The following is a 12646-nucleotide window of genomic DNA, read 5'->3' on the forward strand; positions in this document are numbered from 1 at the left end:
TTATAAATATAGGTTCCTATGTTAAATTTTAATTTAACAAAACAATAGCATATTTTTATAAATTAATCTTTTTAAAATCCTTATTTAAAATATTATTAAAAGAAATTAATTTTATCATTAGTTTTTTTAATTTCTATTGCCATTAATATTTTATTATAATCTTCTTATCCTAAAACTGCAAATTCTGCATTATCTTTTACAATGACAGTTGCTGCTCTACGTATTTACATTATTAATCCTAATTCTCCAAACATTTAACCTTATTCTAATGTTTTTATTATATTATATTTAAATACTCCCCCTGTAAAAAAAATTTTTAAATCTATTTTTATATTTTTTATATTATTTTTGTTTAACAAGGTGCAAATCTTTTTTTATTTATTTTATTACTTGCTGAGTTTAAATTTTAATTTGAAAAAAGATTTTTTATTTCTTCATCTATTTTTTATTTGTCATTATAAATATTTTAACTTTTTATTTCATTTTAACTAATATATATCTTTTCTTCTTTTTTTTTAAATATAAATTTTTAATTTTTATATAATAATTAGATACATATTTTTTATTTTAAAATACTTTCATTGTTTCTTTATTAATCGTTTGTTTTATTTTCTTTAAATATTTTACTTTTTTATGAAATAAGTTATGTAAGGGTTGAACTTCTTATTAATTTTTGACTTTTCTATACTTCGGCTATTTCGTTTTCTAATTAAAACTTACTTTTAGGAATTAAAACAGATACTAATCCACTTAAAATAATGTAGAATTTGTCAGAAATATCACCTATTTTTTATCATTAATTTTTTTTTAAAAAATATTATTATTAAAATCAAAATTAAAAACCTTCAAAAAATACAAATTCTCCTTTTTATTTTTATTCATATTTGATTTTTTTCAAGCATTTATAATGTAATTTTAATTATTAGTTTATTTTCTTTTAATTTAAATCCTTAAAAAACTTAAAGTTTTTTGTCCATTCTTAAATTATTATAAGTTCATCTTATAATCGTGTTTCAATTGGAAATTTAATTATATTAATTGCTAACTATAAATATTTTTAAAAAAGCAAATATAAAATTTAAATATATAAATGTTTGTGTTTTCTTTAATAAAAAAATTTACACTTTATAAGAATTAAGTGTTTTATTCTTTTATGCAATTTTTAAGAATTCCTTTATATTTTTTTAAGTTTGTTTTTCTTAATTAAAATAATTATTCATAATTTTGAAAGAAATCTATTTTTTCATTTTTTACTTCCATGTTTTATATATTTGAAAATTATTTAATATCTAAATAATATAAAAAAATTAATTATTTATATAAACTATATTTAATTTATAGCCTTAGTTTATTGTATTAAAATAGATTTATTTTATAAAATATATTATTTATAATAAATATAATTATTAATTTTTTCTTAATTTTTTTATAATTTTATGTAGAATTATATATATAAATTATTAATATATTATATTAATTTTATGTCTTATTATTATAAAATTATTTTTATTAAATTTGTTTAATTCAGTGTTTTATTTTTTTATTAATTAATTTATTAATGTTTTTTTATTTTAAATTCGTCTTTTTTTAATTATATTCGTTTAATTAGAATTTTAGAAATTAAAAAATAGATTCTTAATATTGTTCAAATTTATAAATTTAGAATAATTAAAATATTTTCGAATTTTAATTATTATTATTATTATTATTTGATAATATATAGAAAAAACTAATGAGTATTTAAGACTATTAAATTATTTAAAAGATAGGAGAAGGAGCTTATGGTATTGTTTACAAGGGATAACATAAATAAACTGAAGAATTTGTTGCAATTAAATAGGTAAAAGTTTAAGACTATGATACATGGGGAATGCCTTAATAATGCTTAAGAGAATTACAATCATTGAAACTTTTATAAAATATTTAAAATATAATTTAGTAAAAATTAAAAATTAAAAAAAAATAAAAAAAAATAAAAAAGGTTAAAAAAAGTCATATACGATTATAAGGATAAATAAATATTTTTAATATTTGAATATTTTGATTAAGATCTTCATGTATATATTCATTAAAGGGATATATATTCTTTAACATATTCTGTAAAAAAAATAATTTTCTAAATTCTTTTAGGATTATCTTAAATTCATAACAAAAGAATAATTCACAGGGACATAAAACCTTAAAATATATTAATAAATGATTAAGGTGTAGTTAAAATTGCAGACTTTGGAATTTCAAGAATATTCAATTTCCCTTTAAAAGATTTAACTATGGATATACAGTCTTTACGTTATAAAGCTCCTGAAGTTTTATTAGGCTATAAAAGATATTCATTTTAAATCGATATTTGGAGTGTTGGGTGTATTTTTTATGAATTGACTATAAATTAACCTTTGTTTATTTCTTTTAGCGAAATTGATATAATTAATAAGATTTTTTAATTATTAGGAACTCCAGATTACTAGAATTTTTAATTCCTTTTTGAATGCGAAAACTTTAAAAATAACTATGCTATTTTTCCTAAGAAAAATTTAAGATAGTTTTTCTCTAAATTTGATGATTTAGCTTTTGATCTTATTACTCAAATGATTGAGTTTGATCCTAATTAAAGAATATCTGCATGTAAAGCTTTAAACCATCCTTATTTTTAAGAAATTTATTGAAAAAAAATATGCATTATTTTTAAATTGAATAGATATTATATTTTAAAAATAATATTTATATGTTTTAAGATTGCATTTTTTAAAAAAATCCGATTTTAAAAATATTATATTTATTAAGTATATATTTTTATAAAATAAATTTTTAATTAAGTTTAACATCTAATTGAGCAAAATAAATATATATTAGATAATATATATATTTTTATTACTTATTCATATTGTATATTTTATTTTTTTCTTTTATTACTCAATTTACAAAAAAAAAAATAAGCGAGAAAAAATTGATTATAGTATTTTTTTTTTTTTCATCGAGTTATTTAAAAAAAAAATTAAATAAAAAATACAATAGTAATAACCAATATTTGTATTTATTAATTTTGTAAAATCTATTTTATATTTTTATTTCAAAAGAATGATAAAAATCCTTTTTCTTTTTATTATTTTTAATCATTATTATCTTCAATACTACTAACAAACAATCTATTAAATATATTAAATATTTTATTTTTTAATAATAAATAATTACCTTAATACTTTGCAAAATTAAATTAATTAATCTTTACTTTCGAATTCAAAAAGACTTAAAAGTTTTTTATTAAATAACTATAATAAAAATATTAAAATATGTTTCAAAATAATAACAAAAATACTTAGTAGTTTAATTATAGTTTGAGTTCAAGTTTATTAGGTATATAATCAGTTATATTTTCAGGAGAAATTTAAGTAAGTTCTTAATTAGATTCTATATGTAGAATTTATTTTTAGAATTCATTGAATCTAAAAATTAATTAACAATTCATCTTTATTTTATTATCATAGAATTTAAATAAGTTAAAGATTTTAAATTTTTTCTTAAATTATTCATACTTTTATTAAAATATAATGAAAAATAAAATATATAAATAAGTACTTCATCTTTTTCATTTATTATTTATTATATTTATTATTATAATTATTATTTTTCTTATTCATGTGTTTATTTATTTTATATAATTTAGCTTTTTTATTTGTTTAAATATTTTATCAAATTTAAATAATAAATAAATACTTATTTTCTGTGGATTATATTTCCTTAATTTTATTAATTAATTCTTGATTTTCTTAATTATGTTTATTAATTTGTTTTTAAAATTCTTCTTTTTTGGAAATTAGATTCATATTTTATTCTTATAATTCTTTATTTTAAGATGTTAAAGTGAAGTTTTCTGCAATTAATTATTTTATTTAATCTTCTAAAGATTTATTTAATGATTCTTTTTGGTGTTATTATATTTTGCTTTCTCTAAAATAAAATAAAGAAAAGAATATATAAATGTATAATTTTTTACATATTATTCACAAAAGATTGTCTTTAATTTTAAACATAAAATTTTTCTTCTAACTATTATGTAAGACGTTTATTTAAAGTTTATAAAATTTCAATTTATTTAAGATGGTCACTGTTTTCAAAATTAGCATTTTTTTATTTAAGGTTATTAATTTCATCTTAGCTTTATTTAATTATTTTTTCTAATTAAAAGCATTTTTTTTATATATCATTTACTTATTAAGTTAATTCTATGTTTTGAATTTAAAGTGCTTATTAACTTTAAACTAAATCTTAATTAATAATCTATAAAGTATGTTTTTATTAATCTAATTCAATATGAGAATTCCTAGCACATTAAAAATTTGATTTTTTAATTTGAAGAAGTTGTTGAAGTTTTAGTATAAAATTTAAAGCTACTAGTAAATCAGGATTATTACTTTCCTTTTTTAAATTTTCGATTTTTAAACTTAAATTTTCATGAGAAAATTATTAATTTTATTTGTATAGAAGTTCTTCATTTTATTCCATTTCTTTTATTTATTCATTTTCTTGATTTAATTTTTAATTTTGTTAATTTTCATTTGAAATTTTTTGAAGGTTTTCATTTTAAGATTTTAATTTGAGGTTTTCTTATAGTATTTCTTGTATTTAACTCTTATTATTTTCAATTTCTTGTTAGTATTTTTTTTTTATGTTTTCTATATTTTCGTTAAGCTTTTCTTTTTAGGCTTAAATTTATTAGTTTTCATTTAATAGATTTTCCTTAAAAATATTTAATTGTTTGTTTTCTTCTTCAATATTGTTTATTTGTTATTATAATTAAACTAATGTTACTGAGTATTGTTTTTTTAATTATTTATCATTTTTATTATCTTATAATAATAAAGAATTTCTGTTATTATATTGTTCATAAAATTATGATTATATTTATTAATCATCATTATTATTATTTTTTGAATTATTAAGAATTTATTTTTTATCTTTTAAAAAATTCTCTTCAACTTATTCTTCATATTTTTTTATTTATTAGAAATAGCTTTGGTTTAAAATATTTAATTATTAATTCTATTCAATTAACTAATTTATTTATATTTCTAATTTTGCAATTATTTCTTTATTTTCAAAATCATCTTATTATAATTTTTATAAAAAATTATTTTATTAATTATTATCTTGCTAATCATAATTTTATTAAATGCTTTTATTTTATTCTATATTTTCAATATTTTATTATATATAATTATTTTTATCTTCCAAAAGATTTTAAATATCGTATTTTAACTATTCGTTTTGAATATTAAGCTAATTTTTTTCTTTTTCAGATTCTTTTAATTATTTATCTAAAAAATCATTTTTTTAATTCAATAAATTATTATTATTTTAAATAAGATTTATTTACTCAAATAGCTATTCAACTTCTTTTTTATATTCTTGATTTTCTTATTTAATTAATTATAAACTTTCTTTTTTTTTCTTGTTTTTATTTACTAATTATTATATATAAAATTAAACTTAATCACTATTATTTTCGTTTTCGTTTTCTTTTCTATATTTTTATTTTTATAAATAACTATTATATATTATAATTATATTATTTCTTTACATAAATCCTTATTTCTATTTTATAATTTGTTATTTTCTTCTTATATTTATTATACATTTTAATCCTAATCCATTAAGTATATTTTTTCTTAAAGTTTGAATTGCTCTTATTATAAAAGGTATTTTTCATTATCTAATTATTCGATTTGGTTTTAAAGATTTTTTATTTTCTGTTCTAATAATTCAATATTTTATTTATAAAAGTCGTTTTGATTTAAAATAATATTGTTTTCTTTTTACAAAACTATTAATTATTATTCTATTTATAAATTAAATTGTTAATTTTCTATTTATTATAATTATTATTATTATTATTATTATTATTATTATTATTATTATTATTAAATATTTTTAGATTATTAAGGAGATTTTTTATCTGAATTATTAACATTTTATTATTATTATTATTATAAATATTAACTTTCATATAAAGAAACTTATTATTAAAAAAGTTATATTTCCTTTATTTTATTTAAATTTTAATTTTTTAAATCATTTATTTGAATTTCCATAAGATTTTTAGATTAAAAACATTCCTAGAATTAGTTATATACTTATTTTTTTTCTTCCTGAATTTATTAATTTTATTTTTATAAATTATTTATTTTTTCCTAATTTTATTTTAATTAAATTTCAAATTAATTTTTTCCTTTAAAATTTCTTAATCTTCATTTTAAATTAAAACCTACTTTTGTTTATTTTCTATATTATTATTTTTTATTTCCATATTATCCTTTTATTATTATATTTCTATTTTTTTATTTTCCATTTTGTTTATTTTTTTTATAAATTAGATATTTCTTATATATATTATACTATACTTTATTCCATATCATTTATTTTTTCTTAATATTATGAATAGTTTTTGGTTAAATCTTATACATATTAATGAGCTTATTCATATTAATTTTACAATGATTGATTTTTTTGTTCCAAATTATTAATAGTCTAACACTACTTGAATGAAGTTTACAAGTAGTCTTTGTTTTCTTATTGTAAATTTGATATAAGTTCTTCCATTTATTCTATTTGTTAATTATTATCTTTAAAAGGACTATTATCTATTTATTTTTTATTAACACATTGCGATTATGTATTATTATTTTTAAAAGAATTAATTTATTATTACAGTTATTCATTTTGAATTTTGAATTATTTATTTTTTGTTCAATTTCATTTATTATCTATTATTTATTATTACTTTATTATTATAACTCTTTATTATTTTACAATAACTACTTTATTTGTTCTTATAATTAAATTATTTATTTTTAAAAATCTATTTATTTAGAAAAACTTGTATTATATTGTTTAGAAGAAGGATCTATATATTTAGAAGATTCTTATTTTAAAGAATTATAAGATTCATATTTTAAAGAAGTATCTAAGTCGTTTTGATCTTGTATTTTATTTGATTTCAATTCTTCTATTTAATTTATTAAAATTTAGTTTTTTTATTCTTATTCGGTTAAAATTTATTTTTAAGTTTCGAATTGTTAAAGAAGATATTAATATTATTATTAGTAATTTTGCTTATCAATAGATTCATCCAATAATTATTCAATTTTTTATTTTTATCAATAAAATGTTTATTATCATTATTTTTTTTTAAAAAAAGTTCATTTTAGTTTAAAAGATGTCTATTTTTTTATTCTAAATCAGTAATAATTTAATAATTTTTATTATTTTAAATCAAAAGTGAGCTATTTTATTATTATTAGGACCTAATTTATTCTTAAAGGGCAATAATTTATTTTTAAAATTCAATTTTGTTAATTTCAATAGCCTGATTTTTTTCATAAAGGAAATTTTCGTTATTTATTTACTGTTCTTGTACTAAAGATTCATTTTAAATTTAAATTTATTTTATTTTTTATTCAAATTCGTTTATTTAAATTTTTTATTTATTATTAATATTTAAAAGCTCTATATTTTCCATTTAAACTTATTTAATATTTTCTTAAAGTTATTTTTAAAAATCCTATTTATTATTATTTTAATTATTAAGTTAAATAATGTTCAAATCTGGTTAATAATTTAAGTTTTTTCGTCTTGATTTTTAATTTCTTAGTACATAGTTTAAATCTAATCATTTTAATATTATAATTAATTGATTTTTTATTCATATTCATATATATTTTATTTCTAAATATTATTAGATTATAAAAGTTCCTTATTTATTTATTATAAAAGCTTAATTTAATCTTATAGTTTTTAAGATTATATAAGTTAGTCTTGCTTATTTTATTCACTAAAAAGATACTAAGTTTAAAATTATTCAGCTTGTTTTTATATTTATTAATTTAAATTTTCTAAATCAATAATTGTTTGTTTTTATTAAATAATTGTTTTCTGTAAATCCTATTTTTCCTGTTTATTTTATTCGTTAATGCTTTTATTTTCTCTCTTTTCTGAAAAAAAATAATTCGATAATTTTAAGTCTTCATTTTGGTTTTATAAAAATTTATTTTCTATTTCCAATTCTTCATTTGCTTTTTTATAATTTTAATTAGATAATGAAATTTCGGTGTTTTCTAATTATAATTTTTTTATTTGTTCTTATAATTACTATAATTATTTATTAAAATAGTCTAATTTATTATTAATTAATACTTGATTATTCTTATCTTTATCATATAAAGATCGTTCTTATAATTGTTAAAATAAGTCTTAGTTTTCTTATTCTAAAAAATATATATTTTCCCTCTGTTTTGTTAATTGGCTTTACATTTCATTTATTTGTTATTATAAAAACATTACTTCGATATTATATTAATTCGTTAAGTTACTTTTACTTGTTTATAAATATTAAATTTGTTTTAAATATTATTGGATTATTTTATTATTTTCATCGATTTCTTTAGTTTCGCTTCTTATTTTTTTTTCTAATTAAAAAATATAAATTTAATTTGGATTTTTTACATTCTTTATAATGGTTATTGTTTCATTTATTTTATTTCTTTGTCTAATCTAACTATTGTTTTATATAATTTTTCTGAAAAGTTAATTTGTTCTTTTTAATTTTATAAAAAATCATCTTAAAGACTTGAACTTAGAATTCTTTTTTTATTTTAAAGCATAAAAAAAGAAAAATTAAATATTTTATTTATTTAAAAAATAAAATAAAATAAAAAATTAAACAAATTAGTAATTTTATTTTTTTTATATTACTCGCATTTTTATAAATATTAATTTGCATTTTAATTTGAATTCGAAGAGACTTTGCTTTATTAAGTAGAAACTCTTTTATGTAAAAGTTAATGGCAACTTTTTTATTTCGATTATATTTCTTTTTCTATTTTAGGGCTTTTTTTATTAGGCGAATTAAATTTTGCAAAACCAGATGCAAGCATTTTAGAAACGCCTGGAAAAAATTTATTAGAAATACCATTTTATAATTAACTATTTGCTTTTAATTTAGTTGGAGAATTCGCTTTTTGTACTTTTTTACGATTACAAATTTTTTTTTATGAGTTTTTACTTGAGCTTTAATTTGGGGTTTATTAAGAACTACTTAATTAATTGTTGGACTTCAAACTTATTTTACTTTTATCGTTTGTTGCTGTTTATTTTTTTTATTTTTTTAGATATTTTTGTTATTTTTTATTTCAACTTGTTGAAAATGGCGTGTGTGTAATTTTTTTATTGTATGATTTTTTTTGTATAGATACATTATTTTGTTTATATTAGTATTTTTTATTTAGTTTTCTTAATTTTTTTAATTTTTCTTTTTTGTTAATAAATTAAATAAATAGAAAATATTTATTTATTATTTATTTATTTTATAAATTATTTTTTTGTAAAAAATTCAACTTTTGAAATATATATATTTCCTTTTATTTATATTCAATTATAAACTATAAAATTTATTATTTTATATCAATTCAAAATATTCCAAATATAAAAATATAATTTAAATATAAATTAAGTAAAATAAATGATCCATATATTAAATTAAAAATTTAGCATTTATATTTTATAATAAATTATAAATTAAATTCATTATTTTAATATTAATATTCATTATAAAATATTTTTTTTATTCCTTATATTTTATTGTATAAATTATACTTTTTTTATTACTAAAATATATTATGAAAAATATATTTTTTTTTAAATAAAACAAAAAATTATAAAAAAGCTTCTAGAATTTTAATTTTAATAAAATGTTATATTTATTATATTTTTCCATTAAATATCAAATAGCTTCATATTAAAATGGTTTTTTATCATCTCTTCTTTTTTTGTATAAAATATTTTTTTGACAAGAACTACATTAGATTCTGTTTCTATCTTCTAAAATGACTTCTTTACCGCAATCTTTTTTATAAATATTTTATAGTAATTGTATATAATAAAAAATTACATCCACATATATAACGAACACTTTAAGAATTTAAAGAACCTTAGTTTTCTTAATCCATTTAAGTGTTATTTATTTTATTTTTAATTTTTAAATAATTTAATAACAAAAATAAAATATAATTATTAATTTTATATATTTCATTCTAATATTAAGATATACTCTTATTATTAGTAATATTAAAATAATAAAATAATATATATATATATATATATATATATATATATATATATATTATATTTATATAAATTTTTAAACATATATTTTTTTATATAATAAATACATATATATACATAATTTTTTATTTATTATTAAAATATTTTTATATATTAATTATAATTAATTGTTTTATTAATAAATTTATAATATAATATTATTTTTTATTTTTTTGTTAATATAACTATATTTAGCTATTTTTTATTTATATATATATATATCCATATTATTTATATTATTTTATATTATAACAAATATTCTTTTATTTTTTTGACATATAATTTAATTTTTTTTTATAATATTAGGCAACATAATTTATTTTGTTAAATTTTTCTTAATTTAACTGCGTATCCTTTGATATAAATTTATATCCATTAATATATCGTCAAATCATGCACATTTTTCTCATTAATTAATTATTTATAATCCTTTTTTTTTTGTTTAATACATCAAAATTTTATTTTTAATATTTAAAATCATATTTGCAATTTCCTAAAATACCTTTTATTTTTAGCTTTTAATTTTTATTCCTTCATATTTAAAGTTATTTTTCTTGTTAAATTTTATTATTTATCAATTTTTTTTCTAAATTTAAAATAAATCGTATTTAATACTCAGCTACTCCTTGAGGAGAAAAAAAATTGACTGAAAGTACTTTTTTCAATCTCTTTCTTTGCTATTATGTTTAAATTACTGTTTTCATCACCCCTTAATGCTATAAAATCCAAGCTTTTACTTTTTAGATTTTTTAAATACTCGGAAATCAATTTTATCGTTTATTAATGGAATATATGTTGAAAATAATGCTATTTTTAATTTTGATTATAAATTTTATTTATTATAAATTAATAATTGTTATAATAATTTTTAATTTTATATATATCTTGATATTAATTTTTTAATAATATTTAAACTAATTTTTTTATATTTTTATTAAAACGAAACTTTAAATTTAATAAAAATGTTAAATACAATTTTTTCTTCAGTTAATATTTTTGATTCCTTAATTTTTAAGCCCAACATAAAGAAATATATATTAAGGAGTTTTTAAACATTAAATAAATATTTATTTTCCATATTATTAATTTTTTATTGTTATTGTAAATCAAAATTTATCTTCATTATTAAAAGTTCTTTCTTAATGTCTAAAAACAAATAATAAATAATATTTATTAAATCTATTATTATTAATAATATTATATAATTTTTACTTATTCTCATTAGATCAATTAATTATATAAATTTTGTCTTAATATAAATATTCATTATTTTCTTTATGTGAAATATTAATTAAAGATTTCAAATTTCGGTAAATTAATTTTTTAATTATATAATAAAATTTATGTTTATAATGTAAAATTTTTTTTAAGAAAGATTATTATATAAATTAATTTATAAGATATATTTTTTCTGATATCTTCTAACTATTATCCTATAATTATTTATTATATATATATATAAATTATTAAAATATATTTTAAGAAAAAAATATATATGTAAAATAAAAATTAACATAAATTAAATTTACTAAAATTTTTGGAACAGCAAGCATCATTTATGTCATTATAATTTAAATTATAAAAAGTTTAAAATCTTTAAAAAAATATAATCCTATTCCATATCAAAAGCTTACATATTTAAATATTCCTTATCATATATACTATTTTTAATTTCTTCTGAAAAAAAATTAAATTAATTAAAATAATTTGTTATTATAATATTTCTATAATTTTCATTAATATATAAAGATTTTTGTATTTGTTATAAATTTATATTTTATTAAATATCATATATTTTTTTAATATAATTTTTTTATGATATCTATATTTTATAAAATTATTTACAATATCCTATAAATATTTAATAATTTAATTAGTAATTTCTGTATTAAATTTTTATAATGATATAAAAATTATAAAGATTTTCTCAAAACTCTTTACTTGGTTTAAATACATTTTTTATTCCTTTTTTTAAACCAATAAAATTTATAAAAGCAATTTAATTATAAAAAAAAAAAATGAATTAATATTATATTTATTTAAATACCTTAATTTTAATTTAGATAAACTCTAAATAAAATCTTTAACTATTTTTTGATATTATGTATTATATGGATTAATTTATTGGCCAACCATTTTTTAATTTTAATTATATTAATAAAATATTATTTTATTAATATTTATATTTTTATAGTATTATTAAAGATGAGAACGAAAATAAATATCATGTATATTCATTCAATCATTTTAAAATTATAAGAATGAAAACAAAATTATTTAATAGAAATATATGTATTAAATATTTTATATGTAAAAAAAAAATTAATTAATATTTTATTAAATATTTTAAAATAATATAATATATATACATATATATATATATATATATATAATTACATATAATAGTATTAATAATATATAATTTGAATATAATAAAATAAAATAAATGAAGATAAATAAATTTAATGTTTAATAAAATTTATAATTTATTTAA

At 14.1% G+C, this 12646-nt stretch overlaps 2 protein-coding genes across 2 annotated transcripts, besides 13 other annotated features; one reads left to right on the top strand and one right to left on the bottom strand. All coding sequences in view use genetic code 6, as the record gives it.

The window, feature by feature from the left end:
- Positions 1 to 484: 484 nt before the first annotated feature.
- On the bottom strand, positions 485 to 1260 carry IMG5_122160 (hypothetical protein; the record flags this gene model as incomplete). Its single annotated transcript, XM_004032398.1, has 3 exons — positions 485 to 507; positions 577 to 783; positions 844 to 1260. One exon carries the CDS (start codon positions 1258 to 1260, stop codon positions 895 to 897), a length of 366 nt encoding a protein of 121 aa, XP_004032446.1. The 3' UTR covers positions 485 to 507; positions 577 to 783; positions 844 to 894.
- Positions 1261 to 1347: 87 nt separating this feature from the next.
- Positions 1348 to 1394: a microsatellite.
- Positions 1395 to 1561: 167 nt separating this feature from the next.
- Positions 1562 to 1601: a microsatellite.
- Positions 1602 to 1732: 131 nt separating this feature from the next.
- IMG5_122170 (hypothetical protein) lies at positions 1733 to 2832 on the top strand (the record flags this gene model as incomplete). Its single annotated transcript, XM_004032399.1, has 2 exons — positions 1733 to 1938; positions 1982 to 2832. The coding sequence occupies 2 exons, from the start codon at positions 1733 to 1735 to the stop codon at positions 2661 to 2663; spliced, it is 888 nt and encodes a 295-aa protein (XP_004032447.1). The 3' UTR covers positions 2664 to 2832.
- Positions 1941 to 1991: a microsatellite.
- Positions 1948 to 1980: a microsatellite.
- Positions 2833 to 3589: 757 nt separating the features above from the next.
- Positions 3590 to 3623: a microsatellite.
- A 2241-nt stretch (positions 3624 to 5864) lies between these two features.
- Positions 5865 to 5918: a microsatellite.
- Positions 5919 to 6268: 350 nt separating this feature from the next.
- Positions 6269 to 6318: a microsatellite.
- Positions 6317 to 6355: a microsatellite.
- A 1087-nt stretch (positions 6356 to 7442) lies between these two features.
- Positions 7443 to 7481: a microsatellite.
- A 2651-nt stretch (positions 7482 to 10132) lies between these two features.
- Positions 10133 to 10184: a microsatellite.
- A 2322-nt stretch (positions 10185 to 12506) lies between these two features.
- Positions 12507 to 12544: a microsatellite.
- Positions 12507 to 12554: a microsatellite.
- Positions 12507 to 12575: a microsatellite.
- Positions 12576 to 12646: the final 71 nt, after the last annotated feature.

The sequence above is a fragment of the Ichthyophthirius multifiliis genome, assembly GCF_000220395.1.
Source record: "Ichthyophthirius multifiliis unplaced genomic scaffold scaff_1120509250972, whole genome shotgun sequence".
Lineage (NCBI taxonomy): Eukaryota > Ciliophora > Oligohymenophorea > Hymenostomatida > Ichthyophthirius > Ichthyophthirius multifiliis.